The sequence below is a fragment of the Rissa tridactyla genome, chromosome Z (genome assembly GCF_028500815.1).
Source record: "Rissa tridactyla isolate bRisTri1 chromosome Z, bRisTri1.patW.cur.20221130, whole genome shotgun sequence".
Lineage (NCBI taxonomy): Eukaryota > Metazoa > Chordata > Aves > Charadriiformes > Laridae > Rissa > Rissa tridactyla.
The window spans coordinates 74,461,190-74,484,331 of NC_071497.1; the positions used below are offsets into that span (position 1 = coordinate 74,461,190).

The 23,142-nt window shown below is 42.9% G+C and overlaps 1 protein-coding gene across 1 annotated transcript; it reads left to right on the plus strand.

Moving 5' to 3' along the window:
* Nucleotides 1-1,236: 1,236 nt before the first annotated feature.
* Nucleotides 1,237-20,324, plus strand: SLC45A2 (solute carrier family 45 member 2). The gene is made up of 7 exons (XM_054186975.1): nt 1,237-1,960; nt 3,098-3,274; nt 6,294-6,619; nt 10,431-10,574; nt 12,424-12,547; nt 13,528-13,733; nt 17,302-20,324. The coding sequence occupies exons 1-7, from the start codon at nt 1,573-1,575 to the stop codon at nt 17,524-17,526; spliced, it is 1,590 nt and encodes a 529-aa protein (XP_054042950.1). The 5' UTR covers nt 1,237-1,572; the 3' UTR covers nt 17,527-20,324.
* Nucleotides 20,325-23,142: the final 2,818 nt, after the last annotated feature.

Sequence of the window (23,142 nt, forward strand, 5' to 3'; positions counted from 1 at the left end):
TGGACAGGCTTGAGCAGTGGGCCCATGTGAACCTCATGAGGTTCAGCAAGGCCAAGCGCAGGGTCCTGCACCTGGGTCAGAGCAACCCCCGAATTCAATACAGGCTGGGGGATGAAGGGATTGGGAGCAGCCCCAAGGACAAGGACTTGTGGGTGTTGGTGAACGAGAAGCTCAACATGAAACAGCAATGTGGACTCACAGCCCAGAACATCAACCGCATCCTGGGCTGCATCGAAAGAAGCGTGGCCAGCAGGTTGAGGGAGGTGATTCTGCCCCTCTGCTCTGCTCTGGTGAGACCCCACCTGGAGTACTGCATCCGGCTCTGGAGTCCTCAGCACAAGAAGGACATGGACCTGTTGGAACGGGTCCAGCAGAGGGCCAGCAAGACAATCAGAGGGCTGGAGCACCTCTCCTATGAGGACAGGCTGAGAGAGTTGGGGTTGTTCAGCCTGGAGAAGAGAAGGCTCTGGGGAGACCTTATTATGGCCTTTCAGTACCTAAAGGGGGCCTACAGGAGAGATGGAGAGGGACTTTTTAATCAGACCTGTTGCAATGGGACAAGGGCTAATGGCTTTAAACTAAAAGAGGATTGATTCAGACTAGCCATAAGGAAGAAATTCTGTACTGTGAGGGTGGTGAGGCACTGGCACAGGTTGCCCAGAGAGGTGATCGATGCCCCATCCCTGGAAAGATTCAAGGTCAGGTTGGATGGGGCTCTGAGCAACCTGTTCTAGTGGAAGATGTCCCTGCTCACTGCAGGGGATTGGACTAGATGAGCTTTAAAGGTCCCTCCAACCCAAACTATTCTATGATGCAGCATAGGTTGGATCAGCTGCCTCACTCAGGTGGCTAACCTGAAAGCTACAGTTCTGGTATGTCACTACAGATTTCTTTTAAGACCTTCTCTTGGCGGGTAAGACTGTTTAAAAAACCTTACGCTATCCTGATATCCTTTGTTTTTCAGAAACGAAGGAAATAATCAGTTGTACTGAGGGTAGCGCACAGCAGATAGATACAAAAAATATTCACCATTTGCTGTTTGACAGACTTCTGTCAAGCTTATTATAAGTAGATAACTTGTCTTCATGGAGAGCACTGAAATTCTTTTCCGGATCTATATTATAGATTCCTTTCCCCCCGTTCGGTCAGCAGGAAAGCGTCACTCCGTTTGGTGCTCTCCTTGTTTGCTGTACGGAAAGATGAGGGCTCAGGTCTCTTGGTGTCAGCACTGTCTTACAGTAGCCCTGCGCCTCGCCCATGTGATGTAAGTGCCCGTCATATGTGTGTGTCGTGCTTCAACAGTAGTTCTTCAGTTGTGGACGGTTGGGAGCTTTGCAGACGCCCCAGAGCTCAGATCTCCTCATGTTAACACGCTTCCCCGCCCCCTTCCTTTCATAACTTGTGATCGCAGAGCCATGAAAGTATGTGAGTCCCTCCCCCGGCACAGACTGATCCCACCCGGCATATGATCTGGGCTCCATGTCAGCCCGGGCAGGCAGCACCGACTTACCGGAGCACTGCGCAAGTTAACAAAAAGAGAGTTTCCACGGGGCTCTTCCAGCCGCTCCTGAGATGGCCAAGACGATCATGGACAGCATCAGAGAGGAGGAGGACGAGCTGCTGCAATCTGTGACGAGGACTGGGGCAGTGGTGCCCAAGAGGCGAGCGGTGGGAAGGCTGGTCATGCACAGCATGGCGATGTTTGGCCGGGAGTTCTGCTATGCCGTGGAGGCCGCCTTTGTCACGCCAGTGCTGCTCAGTGTAGGGCTGCCCAAGAACCTCTACAGCCTGGTGTGGCTCATCAGCCCCATCCTGGGCTTCGTGCTGCAGCCCGTGGTAGGTTCAGCCAGTGATCACTGCACCTGTAGCTGGGGCAGGAGGAGACCTTACATTCTGGGTCTGGGCATCATAATGCTGTTAGGCATGGCTTTGTACCTCAATGGGGACGTGATGATCTCAGGTGAGTGAGGGGCATGCGCTGTGCTGACAGACAAAACTCATCCTAGCCTTCTGAATCAGAAAGAAAAGGGGGAGGGGGTGTGTGTGTTCCTTTTTTTCCCTGCTAAAATGCGCTTAAAATTGCTTTAAAATTGTTAAAATCGGGTATCATGTTACTCAGCTGCATTGAAGGAGCTGGGGAACACTGAAATCTTCATGTACCTTCCGTCCTGATGCTGCATGTGATGTCCCCTGTACGCAGCGTCCTGTAGTTTCCGCACGTGACTGCAGCACGCTGTATGTTGGTGTGATTGCCTGATCTGCTTATACAAGTAAAGCACTGCTTAGGCCCAGAGAAGTTTTTACAAACTAAAATCTACCTTGTTAAATTAAATGATCAATTTTCTTTGTGTGATGTAAACTAAATATCTGTTAATCCCTAATTTAATGGATCACCATTCAAAATATATGTCTTTAATTACTGCAGCCCTGGCTTGACTCGGGACTGTGTTATGATGGTGAATAATAGAAATCCATAACTTCTTGGAAACTGTGGTGCACCTGGAATATGCAAAATCAAATAGGAGTGTCATCCCTAAGTGCTATTATATTTCAGCTTGAGATGTAACTTCTCAAACTCTTGATGGAAAGTTGTTGCTGTCAGTAGGACTTGGCAGAGGCGGGAGGTGTGTGTTTTTATGGATTGACTTATTCTCTCTTCCTGCATGCCATCGATATTGAATATACGGGTATTCATTTGCCCAAAAAGAGATGCTACAGTCAACCCTTGATTATCTAAAACAATGGAAGGGTGGGACAAATAGAATAAACCAAAAAAAGTGCTAAAAAATGCTTGTGTGTTAGGCCACCCCTGCGTGCCGTGGAGGTGCAATGGAGTAGATTAAGGCTGGTGACGCTCTTGATCGTGGAGCTTGGAGCGCCCTGAGCTTGTGCTGACCCAAGGCTGTAAGTCAGCCTGGCCCAGCTCAGCGCTGCGCAGGCTGGGTTGCCCTGCTGCTCTCCTGTGATTCTGGTACCCCGGCTCGCTCTTGCATAACTAAGCGTTGTCCAGATTTGGAGGTATTGGGAAAGACAAAGTGTGGTTTTTGCAGAACGTGGCACTGCTGCTGTCAGAATGAAGGTGTTTTTCTTTCCGTAGCTTTCATCGATGAGAGAGACAATCGGCAGACGTGGGCGATAGTCATTACCATGCTGGGAGTAGTGCTTTTTGATTTCGCAGCTGATTTTATTGATGGCCCCATCAAAGCATATTTGTTTGATGTCTGCTCTCATCAGGATAAAGAGAAGGGTCTGCATTACCACGCCCTCCTTACAGGTACTCAGATCCCTTCCTTTCCTCCCTGCCTCTCGAAGGAGGGGAAGGTAATTGCATGGATTTTATTCTTACTGTGTTTCTGATCTTGAATGAACTGATCATCTGATCCCACGCTTCAGTCACGAGTCTTTTGTTGCTGGGTTTTCACCACTCCAGACAACAGCAACTTGTGATTGCTGCTACAAGAATTCTGCTGCAGAAGGCTGCAGGCATAAACATTTACAGCAACATAGCCGTGATTTAAGTAAGAGCAATTAATTACTTTAAAAATTGAAGTAGTATTTATTCAGCTTGTTCTGATTTTTTTTCAAGTTTTTGTTGAAGCAAAAATTAAGGGATGTAACTTGTTTCCTTGCCGTAGCACATTAAAATAACATTTCAGACTCAGCATGTGACACAGAGCAAGAGCTCCACAGAACAGTATATTGATTGCCATCCTTCAGCAGTGTGCTGCCTTCCTGTGTAGAAATAGGAGTTCTTTGTAAAATTCAGAGCTACACAACTTCCACAAAGTTAAGTCCAAGTGGTTCAGCCCAGGCTCTTGCAAATGAAGGAAGACATTGATCTGCCTTTAAACATGTCTGAAATGTTGCTGAGTTACAGAAGGAAACCTCCGTACTACGTGAGCCCTGCGTTGAGAAAATGCAGGGGGGAGACACACAGGGCTGCATCCCTGCCATGTGAATCGGGAGGAGCTTCGATCCCTGTCTGGGAGCAGCTGCTGTGAAAGGACCAGGCAAAAAGCAGACTAGATGAGAATTTGTGCAATCTGTGTTGGGGCAGATTTTTGTGGCAACTGAGCTGTACCGAGAGCAGGGACGTGCAGATCCAGTGGCAATGATTCTAGGTGAGTAGGGAGTGACAGCAGGATGATTTTGGATACAAGAAATAGCTGTGTCCAGGAAAAGCAGATTATAAGGGAACCTTAAAGCCACATGGGAATGAAATCAGTATTATCCGTAGAAACCGACAGGTAAAAATTTTTACAATCGCTTGGACAGAGCAGGGAGTGAGTCTCTATCAGGAAGAAATTCTTTACTGTGAGGGTGGTGAGGCACTGGAACAGGTTGCCCAGGGAAGCTGTGGATGCCCCATCCCTGGAGGTGTTCAAGGCCAGGCTGGATGGGGCTTTGAGCAGCCTGGGCTGGTGGGAGGTGTCCGTACCCAGGGCAGGGGGTTGGCACTAGATGGGCTTTAAGGTCCCTTCCAACCCAAACCATTCTATGATTCTATATTCTTGCCTTCAACAGAACTCTGGTTGCAATTTTTCCTTGGATGATACTAAAAAGGCTTGATTTCCAAATTTGAAGCTACAGATTTAGCTGATTCATTTGTGTGCTGAGCTGTGAAAAGGGATGTGGGACAAACCACATCAAATGAGACTGGAACAGATTGCAATATTTGGTCCAGCACCATGTGCCCTCTATAGCAAGATCACCAGTATCTTAACCCTTCCTGATGGGCAATTACCTAGCCTGTTCTTGAAATTCTCCCTTGATAGGGGTTCTGCAGCCCTCCCAAAACAGTGGCCTTGTTGTTAGACAGCTTTCCCTAAAATCTAATCTTAGTATCTGTTTCCTGCAATTTACATTTATCATTCCTTGTCCTATCCCTATTAGACAAAGACAGCAATCCTCCCATTTCTTTTCTAGCTTCTGTTTTAGGTATTACTTTGTTTCCCCTATTTAGTTCCTTTTTTTTGTACTAAATATCTCCAAGATTTTTGTTTGTCTTCAGTTAAGGTTTGAACATGAAACTTGATAGCTTTGCAGTTGTGAAACTTGGCATCACTGGGACAAGTGGAAGGAAGAGTGCAGGTACCCAACACGCAACACTCAGACTGCATTCCAGTACCATGAATGCTTTTTGTCAGAAAAGTATGCAAAGATGACTTCAAATATCATTCACTCTGTGCAAACATTTAGTGTAGGTTTTCTTCAAAAAGCTATTAGCAGTTTAATTGTTTTTCATGAGAACAAGCAAGAATACAGTCCCTTTAAAACGCAGTAGGACACAATGAAGGACCCATGAGGGAAAAAAGTACAGAAAGCCCAGGACGAAATCAAAATCCCATGTTTTGTAGGTGAAGCAGGTGTAGGTCCTGTTACCTCTGTTACTTTTTGTTAGACAGAATGGTTCTGCCATACACAGTCTTCAGTTCTCCTAAGCAGCAGCGAAGGAATACTCCCAAGTCCTTCAAACGCTTCTGTCCTGCTCAACTCCCGCGTCCTGCAGAGCCTCCTGGTTCACAGGGTGTCGGGTCTCCACGAAGCTGCTTCCCCTGCCAGAGCTCCGTGCTGCACGCAGCAGCGAGCACTTCCTTGTGCTTCTGAAACTGCGCGCACTAATGACAAAAAGAAGAAATTGTAAAAAAAATCAGAGTGAAACCTGGTTTTATTAACTTCAAGACACAAGGTAGCATGCTCATTTTACCTTTTATTCTAACTTTTCTGAGAAAAATCAGACATTACACACTTGTATTTGATCCTTTTTATTTTCTTTTCCGAGTGGTGAGGTACTTGGATTTTGATAACTACAAAAAAATGCTTTTTATTTCCCTTTTTTAAAAAATTTCACACGGAGACAGTATTTCTGTTTAGATTCAACTATATAAAATACATTTTACAAAGTCTAAACTATAGATAGTCTCAATATAATTTAAAAAATGTTTGTTTGTTCTGTGAAGTTTTAAAACCCCATAAATTTTATTTTGTAAAATTTTATTGTGTATTACAAAGAAAATAAAGCTTCAAAGAGTCAAGAAAAGAGGTGGAGGCCCATGTTGCTACGTGTTCAGGCATTTTTTGGAGACCTCTGTCCATCAGAGCTGAGGAGATTTTTCAAGAGATGTTTTGGTAACTGCTTACCTACGTGATTAGCTCAGTATTCCCACTTCTTGTGATTGATATCTGAAGAGTGATTATTCAGTCATTTCTAGAGGGGATGTTGAGAGTATTGTGTACTGTTTATTTTATTGATGCCAGTAGATCTTTTTTCTCCTTTTTTCCCACGCCTGTAGGTTTGGGAGGAGCCCTGGGTTACCTGACAGGTGCTATGGATTGGGGTCAAACTGTACTGGGATATTCCTTGGCATCGGAATTCCAGGTGATTTTCTTCTTCGCAGCCTTGGTTTTCCTAACCTGCCTTACCGTACATCTGCGCAGTATTCCTGAAGTCCCACTCAGATCCAAAAATGAAGAGGAAAATTTCTTGTTGGAAGAGACTCGATCCTATAAATATAGCTCCATAGAGGAGGAAAACAAGAATGGTTACCTAAAATCAACATTTACTGAAATAAAGGCTGCGGCAAAACCAGGGAAGTGCGCTGCTGTGTCACGTACAGAGGTAAGTGCAGAGATGGTTTTGTAAGCCCTGTCTTTGCATCCTTGGAGACCTTTTAATTAGCTAATGTTGGCTATTTGGAGTGGAGCCCTTTCACACACAGAGAAAAATAATCCGCTGCCAGGATACAGGGTCAGGAGAAAGTCTGCTGTCTTTTCTCTTTATTTATTTATAAAGTATTTCCAGCAAGAGGGATGATAGTGGCTAGCACTGATGTTTTGAGCGATTCACAGGGTTGAGGGAGAACTGGATTCAGGTTTCTGCTCTGTGTCAATCTCTTGATATCCTCCTCTTGTGAGTTTTGTCAGGAGGATCTACTTTGTCCTTCAGTCCCGAGACAATTAACACCAAATTGTGGACAAGGACTACAGCCCATTAATCTTTGATATAGATCTGTAACTCCCACTGAGGTCCTCATACTTTCATACCTAATACGTAGGAAGTGCTTCTTCCCTGGTCTAGTAAACATTTGGTTTTGCTGCTGCTCAACATTTTGTTGAGGATTTATTGACAGACCTGATGTGTTTAAAATTGCTACTTCTACAGCAATGCTACCTCGCTTCCGGAGTTGTAGTTTTATTTTGAAGTGATGTTGTAGCGGTGTCTTTGGCAGAACTTTCAGGTGGGAAAGAATAGTGACTACTTTCAAATCATCACTGTTATTTTGTTTCTGCTGCATTTTTTATGAGAGATTGCTTCAATCTTCAAACTGGGAAAAAGTGAATCTACCTGAAAAATATCTGGAGAGCACGTTTCTAGAATGGTCTTGGGAACAGATAATAGTTTTTACGGGTTTGTTGATGTCTTTTAGTTCTAGAAATCCTCACTGCACTTTCATGGTACCTGAGGTAAACAAAGGCCAATGTTTATGTTTGTCTCCTAGTATAACAGTAAGTGATGAAACAATTAGTTCTTGTTTTAATTTCACTTCTGATCTCTTGGTGCTATGTATATGTATCCCTGGTTCGGATCTTGATCCATCAGGTAAAAAATACTGAGAATATGCACACTGTTATAAGTTAGAAACCTAAATTCATGTTTAAGCTACAAATAAAGAGGATTTATTATCCTTTACTATTTATCATTTGTATTACAATAGCACTTGGTATTCCTAACCTGAAGAAAAATATTATTACACCAGATACAACATAAAGGTAGAATAAAACATGAGCACTGCCTGCTGTGAATGCCAGAACAACACAGAGAGGGGCAGAGAGCAAAGTAGCAGTTTGTGGGGTGAATGTGGCTAGCACGATGCCGTGCTGCCCCTGCGATGCCCCGCCGTAGCCCACCTTGAGCAGCCGCCATCCTCCGCCAGCATCCTTCACCCTCAGCATCCTCCATGTTGCCAGATGCTGAGTGTCATTGACTGCTTGGCCTGTGCGGGCTCTGGGGAAAGGAAGGTGAATGAAGAAGAGAGAGCAGATGCAGTGAAACGGGGCGAGCAGACTAGGGTTTGGGGTGGCCTCTACCTTGGCGAGAACTAATGCCACTGAGTCAGTAATGTCTGGCAGCCGAGGTGAGGCTCTGGCGTCCGCTGTGGGCAAGCTTGTGCCGTTGCCCTTTCTCTGTATTTTTATCTGGACAGCCCGTGGGAGGCTCACAGCGCTTTGATCTGTCTCATGTTCCTTTGATGTCCCTGGTCATGTATAAATTCTAGACGCTCACGGCCTTAATGGTCTGTCTCTTGTGGCACATCTTTTCTAAGTTCATTCATTACTGTAATTGCTTCCTTGAAGGAATGGTTTGACTTCCTGTTTTTCTGTGTCTCTTTTTTTGCTGCAGGCATCATGACCCTATATATCCTAAATTAAGAGCAGTGCTCTTACATGCTAATAGCTATCATGATTATTAATGATATTTGACCTGTTACAGTATGAACAGACATCCAAAGTGATTCATCTTTTGTTCTCTAGTTTGGTGCCAAATTACTGAAGTCATATTGATTACTCTGCATCCTTATGAATCATCTGAGGCCTTGAGTTGTAGTGATTTTATAGAGAAAATTATTGGGTATTGTGAGCTTTTGAAGGACAAGGAAACTAAATGGGGTCAAACTTCAGCACGTCATTTAAATCAGTGCAAGGTTTTTGTGTTGGTGGGTATTGAATGTCCGCATTAAACATTTCAGTTTCCATTTCCACTGTCTAAAATATCTAAATAGAAAGCAAGCATTTCTATCTAGCTATTGAATTATTTTTTGTAATTATAGCAGTGTCCTTTGTAGTTCCCTGACCTTATGTTAACACTTTGATTGGAAAGGCTGTTTTAAAGAACCCTGTGGAAGAGTTGAACAAATCAAGTAAGCCAAATCAAAAGATAGTAATTATCCTTGAAATAACACTAATGAGACATTGTGGAATTTTTTGGGGTTTTTTTTGTAACTGTAGAAGAATAGAAAGCTTACCCTGTTTAAAAGAGACAGTGATGCCAAGAGAAATTCCAAGGGATTTGGACAATATGCAGTTCAAGGTGAAAGTCAGTAACTTGAATTTTGGCATTCCTATGAGGATTAAAAACCTCCCACTGGAGCAAAGTATTTTCGAACTTTATATGTGGTGATTTTTCGTAGAGTAGCTTGCAGCATAACCAAGTTCAAAGGGAAGCAGAGTTGTGAAAAGTAAGTAGAACATTGAAGGAAGGAAAAGATGTCATTATCTTGCAGCAAATTGAAGACAAAATTCAACTTTCCAGTAATGTACATAACTTCTACAGTTTTCCCACATTTCATGACCATACAGCTTCCCTTACATTCTCTCCCAACACTGTTGCCTCCAAACATCAATAATGAAAACTAGAAGTGTTCTGTCACACACAGATAAAATAATACCTTTTTTCCTTAAAATCAAAGAACACGCAGGAGCTTTAAAGCACTAAGAATTGTGTGTTACAAATGTCTGCCATCAAGCACTGAATTCAAGTGATACAAGTGATCTGGTGAATGTGACTGGAAAAGAAACTGGGAGGGAGTTTTGGGGCACAGAGCTCACACAAGGAGGAAGGAGATAAGGTCGGGCATTGAAGGGGGTGAGAAATTTTGGTTTTCCCCATCAGTGAGATGTGCTAACCAGCACCAAAAACATTTTGATTTTTAAGTGAGTTATTTCTCCCATGGGATAAGGTGTTCAGGTGCCGGCGCTCACGTTCTCTGGGTGCTAGGATTTGAAGAGGTGCTGCATCACAGTCTTTCCCTGCTTCATGGAGGGGAGGACAGTACATGGTGGAAATCTCATGGTAATGATATGCCAGAATAGGTGAAGTTTTCTAGGTAATTTAGCAGATAGAAGGGAATGGGAATGAGGTCTCAAAACTGCCGTATTCCACAAATGATACATTTTAATTCTCAGGAAGAGTTTTGCGTTTCATTTTTTCTGTGGCAGCTTTAAATTTTCAATAGAAAACTAATTGTCTCTATAAATAAATTATTTTTGTTTCTGGTTTGGTTTGTTGTTTTTTTTTTTTTTCCTTGAAGATCCACTGAATTGGTTTTGGTAGAAAATTTTCACTTGGTTCTACGAGTAAATAATAGCCCTACTGATTATAACAGCAAGAAATGTTAGGTCCTTGCTGATGTACCCCAGCTCTCCCAGAGTCTCTGTGAATCTTTCAGATGACTTTATTAGGCAATGCCTCTACAAATGAAATACATAGTAAAGAACATTCAGTAACCAAGCAACCCTTCCTAGTAAAAACAAATTAAAAACTTTGGAAGTTTAGCAATGGAAAGAGGCTGAGGCCTTCTTTATTTGCTGTCAGCTATTTTATTAGCCTTCAGGGCAATAATACAGTGTTTTTATTAAATACTTGCTTTTAGGATCAAAGGCGGATGACCCTTAAATCACTCTTGAAGATACTTTTAAGCATGCCATCCCACTATCGCTATCTGTGTGTGAGCCACCTCTTTGGATGGATGGCTTTCCTGTCCAACATGCTCTTCTTCACGGATTTCATGGGACAGGTAAAAGCGTGAAATCCTCTCGGTTCTCCTTCCTCTTAGCATCCCCTCCTCCACCCAAAAGAAATGAGACAGTGTTATCATCCTGAAGAAATGACAGTGGTGGCAGAGCCAGTTGTATCTGGATGGCTGAAGAAGAGTTTTGTAAAACTGCTAATTGATCTCTCGTTCTGAGCCAGTCCGTTGGATCTTGGGGGAAGACCTTTTAGTAGTTGTAAGGCTATTTGTGTCTACTTAACAATTTCAAATGAAGCTCTTGGAGCTGTTCCAAACACATCCATTCTCTGCTTTGGCTTCGGAGCTACTCGGAGATGGGCAGGTTTCCTAACTGAAGTAGCGCTGATGGGTGCAGCTGGCCCTATCCTGGCACAAGGCTGTTCACCTGCACCGCAGCTCTTTGCACACTGTGAGATACTTGGCAGCTCCAGGCTCTCGGCACCTTGCATTTGTCTGTCCTTGCCATACCTCTTTAAACCTTTCCCTGAGTCCCTTCTGACAGCAATCCTTTGCTTTCATGATACCCAGCGCTCCCTTTCCCACCCCATTCCCAGGCAGTAAGACTGTGTGCCCCTGGCAGTGATTCCTGCATATATGATCCTATCTGCCTCCTTTCTTCCAAGGTACAAATATGCTCCTGGCACAAATCCTCTCATTGCCACTTCCTTTTTTCTGTGGTTTCCACCCAGTATTCCCATTTCCTTGCCTTTTTTTGTCTCTGTAGGCAAGAGGGAGTTTTTGTTCCCTGCTGAAAGAAAAAGTTTTGCTTGACTAGATACGGAACTGAATAAGACAACTACTGGGTAGAAATATGTGTTTGGGTAAGCCTCAAAAAGAAAAGAAAAATATTAACTGTAGATAAATTAGGGAAAGAAAGGCTAAGGCAAGAAGATTGTGCTCACGGCCCAGAAAGCAAATCGCATCCTGGGCTGCATCAAAAGCAGCATGGCCAGCAGGGCGAGGGAGGTGATTCTGCCCCTCTGCTCCACTCTGGTGAGACCCCACCTGGAGTACTGCAGCTGGCTCTGGAGTCGTCAACGCAAGAAGGACATGGACCTGTTGGAGCGGGTCCAGCAGAGGGCCACAAAAACGATCAGGGGGCTGGAGCACCTCTGCTATGAGGACAGGCTGAGAGAGTTGGGGTTGTTCAGCCTGGAGAAGAGAAGGCTTTAGGGAGAGTTATTGTGGCCTTTCAGTGCTTAAATGGGGACCTACAGGAAAGCTGGAGAGGGACTTTTTACAAGGACATGTACTGATAGGATGATGAGCAATGGCTTTAAACTGAAAAAGGGGAGATTTAGATTAGATATCAGGAAGAAATTCTTTACTGTGTGGGTGGTGAGGCACTGGAACAGGTTGCCCAGAGAAGCTGTGGATGCCCCATCCCTGGAGGTGTTCAAGGCCAGGCTGGATGGGGCTCTGAGCAGCCTGGTCTAGTGGGAGGTGTCCCTGCCCAGGGCAGGGGGGTTGGAACCAGATGATTTTTATGGTCCCTTCCAACCCAAACCATTCTGTGATTCTATGAAGAAGGCAGAAGTGTAAAGAGGAGGAGAGTGGAAAATAAGACACCCAAAGGAAAAAGAGCAGATGAGTCAGTGTAGAATGGACAGTCCAGGAAAAGGCAGAGATTAATAAATGAGGGTGAGCCTGGGTGTGAGCATCTCAAAGAATTGAGTGTGAAACCTGGAGAACTGTGAAGGGACAGTTAGGGCACTGCTTAACAGATTTCTTGGGTGATAATTATCTCCCCTACCAGGGATGAGGCCCTGTGTTGGGTACCTTGTTCCCATGAGAAGGAGGTATTATATACACACAGTCCATCCTTGCCTTCTGTGATCTTTGTGGTCTCTTTCAGGTTGTATACCAGGGTAGTCCTTATGCACCTCATAACTCCACCCTTTACCTTACCTACAAAACAGGAGTAGAGATGGGTTGCTGGGGGCTGTGCATCAATGCAATTTCTTCATCAGTCTATTCTTGTAAGTACCCAGGAATGTACTCCAACACCGTGTTTCAAAACAGCCTTAAACTGTTTGCTATTTGCTATTGTTTGAAAAAATAAAGCAAAGACAAATTAACAGGTTTTGGTTTTTTTTTTCCAATTGAAACTTTAAGAAATGTTATATTCTCAGCATTGTTAAAAACTCGTATCTTAGCATGAACAGTTCCTGACCACATGATGAGGGGTCACTTTGGGAGTAAGGCGTTATTCTGCACGTGAACTAACCCTGAACGCTGAAAATCATCCTGAAGTTAAATGCCAGACTAAAATGTCTGCCATGGGCATCATTCTGAGATGCTCTTTCACCTAGCAGTGCTGTAGCTGTAGGTTCTCAAAGGTCTGTCTGATGGTCTCTCACCATCTGCATTCCTCATAAAATAAACTTTTTCACAGTGTACTAAATGTTCTTGCCAGAAGCACAAACCTGGCTCTCCAAAATTGTGTGTAAATACGCTAGCACAGTTCCCCAGATAGATTTCGCTATAGCTTTTACCAAGGATTAAAAAAATTCCTTGTGATCCAAAAACTCAAACGAGTAGCATTTTGGGGGCTGAACTGAGTATCTAAAAGAGGCTTGAGGGAAATCTTTTCCCCTTTCGAGCTTAACTACAGGCATCTCTGTAGCGCTTTTCTCAGCTCAGACAGAGATCGGTGCCAAATGTTCATATTGTAATCAAACAGCGGAAATGTCTGAGATTGTCAATGAGGGCAGTTCTTCCAGAATGGCTGTTAACTACTTCTTCTCTGGAGTTGCCTATGCCAGAATGAGAAAATCCCCAGAGAGAGAAAGTACTCTTTGGCAGGTTTATACCTACAATAATTTGAGGAAACTTCCAAAATCAGTAAGATTGTCTCCCTTGTTGCATTTTACAAAATAAAACCCCTTAAAGGACCTCCCTGATGAAATGTGACCTGTTTTGTTTTAATCTTACTAGCATTTTCACTTTCTCTTCACAGACCTGCAGAAAATCCTTCTGCCATGCATAGGATTAAAGGGACTTTATTTCATTGGATACCTACTTTTTGGATTGGGTACTGGATTAATTGGCTTGTTTCCCAATGTCTATTCCACCCTGGCTCTGTGTTCCCTCTTTGGCGTCATGTCCAGCACCCTGTACACAGTGCCATTCCACCTCATTGCGGAGTATCACAGGGAAGAAGAGGTGAGTTCAATGTCTAAGGAAGGGTAGGTTTATATCTGTTTAGTCTGTTTTGGGAGGAAACTGGATGGGACTAGTGAGCAGCTTTTAATTTTAATTTCAAACTATTAATGATGGCACATGTTATGAATGGAAAGTTTCTGACAAAGAAAGTGAAGGTCCCAGCTCCAAACTCTCCAAATAGTCCTGCAGTGAGACAAATAACTATTTATCATCACAGCTGAAACAAAGCCAATCGCAGTACATGCTCAGGCAGTAGCCAGATAACAGGGCTCCACTTTGTGTTGCCTTCAGGTGCTACCTTCTTTATACCTTCCTTCCATCTGTACTGGCAGAGGGCTTCACTTCTGAGTTCCTAAGGTTAATAACCACACCGTAAAGGCTGGCAGAATTTTTAGTTAACTGCAAAGTGTTACAAAAACTGTTAACTAATAAAGATATTAAATTCAAGTACAAACAGTTTCATATAGTTCAGTATTAAATTATATAGCATGTTCTCATTAACTTTCTAAATGTCTGGGGTTGGGTTTTGGTCCTCCACAGCATGAAATCCTTTTTCCAAGGAAAATATGGAAAAGGTCACATTCCTTATATCATGTTACTGGGCACAGCAGGATCTTCATGTTTTGTAAAGTGTTGAGCTCTTTAACGGAAAAATTCTCTCAAGTCTCTCAAGTTAATGAGATAGCTGGAAACAAGAAGGATTAAGGAGAGATGGGAGGATTTAGGGAAAGTTCTCATTATATCTAGGAACATTTGAAGAAATTAATAAAGGAAATGTTGAACCATTGAAAAACAATGTAGAAACATAGTTGAGAGCAGCACAGGGCTAGAAAAAGTCCTTGAGAACATGTCCTACTCTTCTGTACAACTTTTAAGCATCACCAGCTGAATGACGAATACAAGAAAACTATTATTTCATTGAATCCTAGGATGATGTCTCAATGTAGTTAAATGTTTCATAGATCTGATTCCTAATTTTTAAGTTAGTTTCTCTGTTCCTTCCATCAGAGAAGTATCACGATGAAGAGTTTTAGAAAGATTTAACAAAGGACAGGGAATGAACCCAGTTTATGGTGAGATCACAATCCTAACGTCAGACCAGACAACTCAGAGAGAGGGACTAAAGGCAAAACTGTAGTCTAGCTCTGATTCAGAGCTGTTCCAAGACAGAAGTAAAATAAAATATGCCGAAGTGTGCATCCACTTGGTATTTAATAGGTCAATATATTCTAATGTAACTTGTGAGGCAAATGATTGTTTCTTGTTTGGTGTATGGTACTTGCTATGCCAGATGTTAAATGATATATAATTGTCTGTTAGATCTGATATTAACAGAATTAGGTTTAGCTCAAATCTTCTATAATATACAAGATAGAAAGAATAAAGAGGAAATCTGCTCCAGTACAGGTTGGGGGCTGACCTGCTGGAGAGTAGCTCTGCAGAGAGGGACCTGCAAGTCCTGGTGGACAACAAGTTGGCCACGATCCAGAAATGTGCCTTTGTGGCCAAGAAGGCCCATGGTCTCCTGGGGTGCATCAAGAAGAGTGTGGCCAGCAGGTCGAGGGAGGTCATCCTCCCCCTCTACTCTGCCCTGGTGAGGCCGCACCTGGAGTACTGTGTCCAGTTCTGGGCCTCCCTGTTCAAGACAGACAGGGAACTAACAGAGAGAGTCCAGTGGAGGGCTATGAAGGTGATCAAGGGACTGGGGCACCTCTCTTATGAAGAAAGGCTGAGAGACCTGCGTCTCTTTAGCCTGGAGAAGACTGAGAGGGGATCTCATCGATGCTTATCAATATCTAAAGGGTGAGTGTCAAGATGAGGGGGCCAGACTCTTATCAGTGGTGCCCAGTGACAGGACAAGGGGCAACAGGCACAAACTGGAACACAGGAAATTCCGTCTTTACATGAGGAAAAACTTCTTTACATTGAGGGTGGCAGAGCCCTGGCACAGGCTGCCCAGAGAGGTGGTGGGGTCTCCGTCTCTGGAGACATTCAAAACCCACCTGGATGTGTTCCTGTCCAACCTACTGCAGGTGAACCTGCTTTAGCAGGGGGGTTGGACTAGGTGATCTCCAGAGGTCCCTTCCAACCCCTACCATTCTGTGAAACATCAAGTGCAAGATTACAGTCACTTACACATTCACATAATTGTTGTCAGAACTACTGGCACATAGGAACACTGGGCACAGCCCAGCAAAATAGACATAATTCCAAAAAAAATCTGTCTAAAATTTTAAATGTTTCAAGTGAAAGAACCGTATCATTCCAGAAAAAAAGAGCAGATATTTTCCCTCACTGTGCATTCTATCAAAATCACGTGCTGGGTTTTGAAATGCTGCCATTTCAACGCCTGTTTTGTGCTGCTGTTCCCTAGGGTCCAAATTCAATTTTGTCTACTGGATTAGGAAGAGGCTGTTTGTCTGCAGTACTTTAGAGCTTTGTGTGGCAACAGCTCAAAGGCAATGTAATAGGTCTTGCAAAAAACAAAAAGCATCTTAACGGCTGAGCGTGTTTGGATACCAGAAGACAGCAGCGCAGCTAGCCTACAGCCTGGAAACCTCTTGTCTGTTACAATACAACCTTCTCCATTCAACAGCTTATGCAAGAAGAATAATAAATATGTAAACTACCACATAATTCCCCAACAGAACAGAATAATTCCTTCCTGGAGGGAATCACAGAACAGCTGAAGTTAGAAGGAACCTCCAGAGATCATATAGTCCAACCCAGCTGCTCAAGCAGGGCCACCTGCGGCAGGTTGCCTAGGGTCATGTCCGGTCTGGTTTGAATATTTCCAAGGGTGGAGACTCCACAATCCCTCTAGTCAAACTGTTCCAGTGATCAACCACCCTCACAGGGTGCTTATATACAAAATGCTTGTATATGATAAAGAAAGCCTTTTGTTCTGCTATGTACGTCATAGCAGATATACAGATAATCAGTAGTTAATAATGGCCTTCAGTAGTGTAGAAGAATCCTAGTCTGGACATTTGTTTTCAGATATATTTTTTTTCTACAGCAATAAAAAAGCATTAAATTTAGATTTTTAGTACTGAACTCCTTTATGTGCTTTGAGCCATAACTTCTGAGCACAGTGCTCCATTATAACAAATTCTGCTGTGTATGTGTGTGGGACATAGTATGATTCATCTTAATATCCCTTTGAGGCTCTCCTGCAACCATGAGAGTTGGAGCTAAATTATCCATGACGGAGTATCCTGTACTGTGAAATATCAGTTTGCCAGAGCTCAAATAGATCTGAACTTGAAGGAAATGGCTAATTTTTCTGATAAAGTTTCAATTCTTTCTTTGAGAGAAGAGACAGAGGGGAAAAAATGCAGATGGGAGAAAGAGGACAATCGTGGGGGGAGCTTGGAAAACTCATTATCACTTGCAAAAATCTCTGAATTCCACAACGTCTGTGGGGCAAGCAGAGAAACCAGAAAGGAAGCGGGGAGCGACTGGCCTGTCCTGCTGCGCCTGGGGGCCGTGACAGTGCAGCATCCGAGAGCTGCAAGTTGCCGGCACCGTCTCATTTCACTGGCTTCTGTTCTGTGCTTATTTGCAGTGCCTGAAGCTGCAGGACCGGGAAAAATCTGTAGACCACGGGCGAGGGAAGGGCATTGACTGCGCCGCTCTCACCTGCATGGTCCAGCTGGCCCAGATCATCCTTGGTGTGGGGCTGGGGCTCTTGGTCAGCGTTGCCGGCAGCGCAGTCACTGTGATTTCGGCATCTATGGTGGCACTTTTCGGCTGCTGCTTTGTTGCTTTTTGTGTCCGATATGTGGAGTAGGACTGTCTGAAGCAATTGGGAGAAATCTTCCCCAGGGAGCGTTTTCTTTCTGGATTAGTAGCACTGGTGCAGTTGCCATGATGATACTGCTGGCACTTCCTCCTCTCTTACCTCCTCGGAGAGGCGGCAACTCCAGAGCATTACGAAATGGAGACTTGATAAAACTGGTTGCCTAATGCCTCAGATTGAAAGCTTCTGTATTTTGTCTGCTTTATTACTTCATTCCCACTGACCTCAGTGTATTAACACGCTATTACACAGGGTGGTGTGTATGGCCATGGTATCTCAACGCCCTCCATGAGAAGTCATTACGAAACTCCTCATTACCAATTTGTGGCAGTTAATAGATGAAGTATGCAGTAAATTGAAGAAGTAATAAAAATAGACAGAGTTAGGAAGAAAGCAATTATTTATCTTGTTTTTCAAGTATCTTAAGCTTGGGGATATTCCCTCTGGTAGTCAAAAGCTGCCAGAGGATCAAACAGGTGTCAGAGGCCACGTAGGGTGCAATAGTGTCATGTTTAGTAGTACTGTTAAATGGGATCAGTTAATTTCCAGCTGCAATCAAAAGCAGATTTGGGTATGAAAGATGATTGGAGTATAAAGAAGATTGAAGCCTATTGTTTAAAATCATAACTGTAAAGTAATTATTTTATATTGGATCCTGCTGCTTGTGTATAAATGAAATGAAAGTACTGACTGAGCTTGTCATGGGAGTCCGCCTAAGGCTGCTCTGCAAGTCCATGACAGCTGCCATTTCTTCCTTCTTAAAGCTGGCCTGACTCTAATACTGTAACTGAAAAGATAAACTTGACCAAAATAAGAATTTTATGAATGGTTGTAAGCCACTGAAGTATTGACATTGGAAACGACAGTATTTACCTTGAAGTAGTATCTCTGTTTTCTCTATTTTCCTTCATGCATCTAGCTTTGAGTGAAATGGGGTTTGCTCTTTGCAGAACTTTGTGAAATAACTCAGTTCTGCAGAGCACTATCAGGAATTACTGTACAGTAAGTACTTAAGTCCAGTTATTTGTATTTAATTGCGTATGAAGATTCATTCTTATGTTTATAATATTGCCAGAGTTTTGAAAATCCTGTGTTTGTGAAAGTGGTACGCTGTATTTATGCTGTGCTTCCTCTGTTCTGAAAACTGTCATATCCCTTTGCTATGTTGTACGCTAAGCCACATGAAGCCATCTGCTAACGCAATATTGTTAATTGATGGTGACAGAGAGAGACTGTTGCCAGGTATGGTGTGTATTTTTTTTTAAAATGTTGCACATGTATAATCAATACTGTTCAGTCAAATGCACCATTGAGCTGATCAGCTCTTAGAAGGTCCGCATGATATGAACTGACAACACCAGAAATAAATGGTTAGATTTGAGCATAAAGTGCCTCCGCAGAGATGCACCAACTTCATCCTTTCTGTTTTCAAGAGCAGAGTGAGTCATTTGTTCTCAGAAAAAATGATTTTCCCTTAGGTAAATTCTTATTAACTATAACAAGCCTATTGAAGGCTCAGCTGCCTTTTCTTGTTGATGATTGTGTCTCTACTGTAGGCCCAAAACGGGGCTCGGTGCATGGCAAACCTTACCTTTCTTCACAGGTCCCTCATCGTGCCTTATGAAAAAGCCACGTTTTATGTTTTCTTTCATTTTGTGGCACTTCATGAATCCTTCTCATGTCACACCCATGGAAGAGAAAATCTTGGAAGACTGAGCCCCTGGACTGTGCTTGAAACGCTTTGTAGGTGCTGAGATGGCTGGAGCACAAGGGTCTCAACCAGGACAAAACAGCAGAAGGCCAGAAAATGAAGGATGGTTGTCCTTTTAATTGACTTTATGCCATCGTTAACTTACTAACCTCCATTAACTCAATATCTCCTGGGAGGGGACTTTTTAAGGGATGAGCGAGGCTTCCGTGGAGCCATAAAAATAGAGAAAGGAGGAGGTGATCTGGTTTTACAGGACTGCAGGACTCGAAGCACTGTTTAAACCCGTGCTCTGGGAGGTGAGGCCATAAAGCTCCACTTCCAGCGTGAGTCTGGGATAGGAACTTTACAATGTTTACCTACGTCTTTGTCAATATTTTCTTTGTGGTTTAACGCCATCAGAACATTAACATTTGAATGGTCAGTGCTATCTCTGCTCTGTTACACAAAGAGAAAGCTGGCATCCATCCAGGCCCACAGAGTGACTGTAGATCTGTAGCAACATAAGAATTGTGAATCTGCAGAAAGAAGAGGCATGTGGCCATCACTTACATCAATGCTTTTTATTTACGAATTTATTCAGAGGAAACTGTTTCAGATACTCACATTATCATCTTTCTCACAATCTTTCCTTTTGAAATTCACTGCATGCTACAGAACACAGGACAGAATAGAGCCAGTTTTTCTTTGGAAATCTTTCCATAAAAGCATCCTATAATTGGTTCTAAGATCTTTCTCAATGGGTCTTGGTCAAAAATAGCAAGCGGGCAAAGAAGTATGTACAACTTGAAAAACAGAGTTTAAACCTGAAAAATCATGGTGGTGCTCATTCTGAAGTTGAAAGTGTCTTTCAGGTGTTACTGAAAACAATAAAATGTAACTAATTCATGAGAAGGGATAAAATAAGTATTTCTTACTAAAAATGTCAAAGACATCGAAAAACTCTACTGTGGTGCTATTAATTTAAGAAGTTCCACCTTTTCTGTCCTTTTACGTTAGTTCAGGACTTGAGTCATCAACATGATCGGTTATTGTACTTAATATCAGCTTTTATTGCAATGATGTGAGTTTCAAAGTTAGAAGTACCCTGGGTCTGATCTTTCTCATCTGGTTTTATTTCCATATACATAAAATCAAATAAATAAAGATCTCTGTATCACGTTTACGCAGATGGTACATTTCAATGAAGATGAGAGTTCTTGAGATAAACTACCCCTCTTCCCTCCCACTGTAACAGAGCTACTCATGGCTGAATGGAACAGGCAGGAAACAAGTCTGCCATCTTATCTTCATGACAGTTTCCTTTTTCTTTCTCTTGCTTAAATGCCTGCCATTTATTCCCATTTAACGAGCAGGCATGTCATGCAAGCAAACCCTTCAAGGAAGCTTTGGTTCTCTTGTTTAGAGGACTTGCAGTATTAGTAACGTCACAACTGGTTTTGGGGTTTTTTGCCCAATGTTCATTGTTTCTTTCATGGTGATCTCATTCAGTTGCTTTGACTTCCTTGAAAACATGCAACTCAGGTGGTCTGTGGGAGACACTTTTCTTCCAGATAAACTACACAAGTCAGGATGAATCATAAATATCTTTGCCTTGGCATAACTCACAGCTTTAGCACTGGTGCCTATGAATCAGTGCCAGTCCCTGCAGCATGTCAAAAGACAGGGAGAGCGGTGTAAGTAGGAGATGTGGCAACGAAGGCATTTAACACTTGTAAACTGTAGAGGGATTGCTTCATGGAGGAATAGGGTGGAAATGTCTGCTGCAAAATGTCTTCAAATGATTTTTGGCATGATAAAGCTATAAAAAAATGATCTATAAAACAAAACTTTCCCCTCTAAGTTTCCAGCATTCATTTCTCATTCCCGAGCTGCTCCTTCTTTGTTTATTTAAGCAGCAAATGTTCGGGGCCACTCATCCAAGACTAAACTGTGAAAAGCAATTTGTAATTCTGTTGCCTTCTACAGTGTACTCAGTTTCATACATTGCTCCTTTAGGTACGCAAGGTGTGTTAATCACTTGTATTTCCTAAGGGGTTTTCTTGGAAATGAACTTTTTTACCTTCCCATGTATTAATATTTTACCTGTGTATGACTTCACTTCACCTGATAATGACTTCACATCATGCAGAGACATCAGACCAGAGAATATTGCCTTGTGTTGCTCCAGGTAAGTACTCACAGCAGTGGGAAAACAAAATTCAGTGCTCTCCGCTCTGGATTGCACAGTAGACTGAGATAAGCAGATCCTGCCTGTTATTTTCAAGGAGAGAGACCTGTGACCTTTTGTAAAAAATGTACTGCTTTTTGAAAGGATGATTATCAAAGGCTATGTCTGCTCCAAGGAGGAGAGGAAAGGGGGCTACTCGCGTTTTAGGGATCAAGTACTTTCTTCCCTGAAGGCTGGGTGCTTCGTTGCCCCCCGGTGTTCAATGACATTATAGCACTTCTTCAGGGCGCAGGAGCTGCCTTTCCTTGCATCGCTTTCTAACCTCACTCCTGCCCCTCTCTGTTTTCTCTTACTCTGAAGGTTCCTTGGAGTGATCCACTGCTGCAGTTCAGTTCTCTTTTTTTTGTGCATAGACGACAAAGGAAAGTTGCTTGTTACCAGCTGTAACCCAAGTGCGTGATGCCAATGAAGACAGTGACGACATCAACTCATGGTACAATCTGACCTTCAGAACCTTCAGTGCTAATGCTGAGACTCAATCCTGTACTGCAGCCGTCCTCACTTTGGCAGATGAATTTTTGTTGCATTGGTTCCCAACAGGTAAGGTGCATCAGGAGGCAGGGACAGTGGTCACAGTGCATAGAGAGGACAATAGGCAGCATTGGGGTCTTAGACACCTCTGTTTGCAGGGCCCCTCTGCTCATTAGGTGCTGAGGAGGAGAGGGACAAATAGGGGAACTGTGGGGTTTGAGGAATGACATGAAGGAAAGAAAAAGGTCCTGGCAGAGACACCTTCTGTTAAAGGCTGGGAGCGCTAGCCTTGAGTTGCATGGCTGGCGTGATCACCATATAAGTGCAAGTGTGTCTCAAATGATTTGTTTTGCTTTTCAGCATTCAGATCTGATTTTTTTTTTTAAATAAAATAAATGCTATCTTGCAATACAATTTTCAAGTTATCAGATTCCAGGGATTTTGAGGGAAGTACTTGTTTAGTAAGTGCTGAAATTCCAACACCCGATCCCATTAAGCAGACCTTTAAGAAATATATCCCAAACGTTGTTAGATTGCCATAACGTTGCAAAACATGGCAATAAAACAGCTGTTAGAACTATGGTTATCTCTGAGAGATATGCACCTTATCAAAGGGTGTTCTTCTCTGAAGAGGAATTTTGGGGTTTGGAATATTTTACTTTGAATGACTGCATATCAAGTGTGCCTAAAATTCAAGATTTCAGTCTATGTCTCTGAAAATGCGATGCCAAATCTGAAATTCAAAATAGATTCTTCTTTTCACTATTTATGGTTGGCTGTACAGGTTGAGGAGTTATTTAATACAGTGCTGTAGGATTCCTGTTACCTTCGGTTCAGGAGCTCATGGGTCACTCTACCTCTTTATGCATCCCTGGATTTGCCTATGAATAAGGGACTGGAGTTCAGCAGGAAATGCCTTTTGATGGGCAAGAAGAAGAGTGTATTTCCTCTGAGCCCGCTTATCTGTTTCAGCAGAAATGAAAAGCTGTAAAACCATTTTTGAAATCTGTTTATGACCATAAACTTATAAGAGATGATTTGAAATACACATTAGGAGACGATTTGAGGGCATAAAATTTTCTGAGGATTTTCAGAATAAATGTTAAGAAAGACAGATGTCCTAATTCCACTGTATTAGAACAAAGACATATTCATAGCAATTTAATTGCCATCACAGAATCACACAGACGCACAGAAT

Excerpts from the sequence above, each read along its gene's own strand:
- SLC45A2 (XM_054186975.1), top strand. The coding sequence starts at position 1,573 with ATGGCCAAGACGATCATGGACAGCATCAGAGAGGAGGAGGACGAGCTG. Across the intron at positions 6,620-10,430 it reads CTGCTGTGTCACGTACAGAG|GATCAAAGGCGGATGACCCT; the intron begins GTAAGTGCAGAG and ends ACTTGCTTTTAG. Across the intron at positions 12,548-13,527 it reads TTCTTCATCAGTCTATTCTT|ACCTGCAGAAAATCCTTCTG; the intron begins GTAAGTACCCAG and ends TTCTCTTCACAG.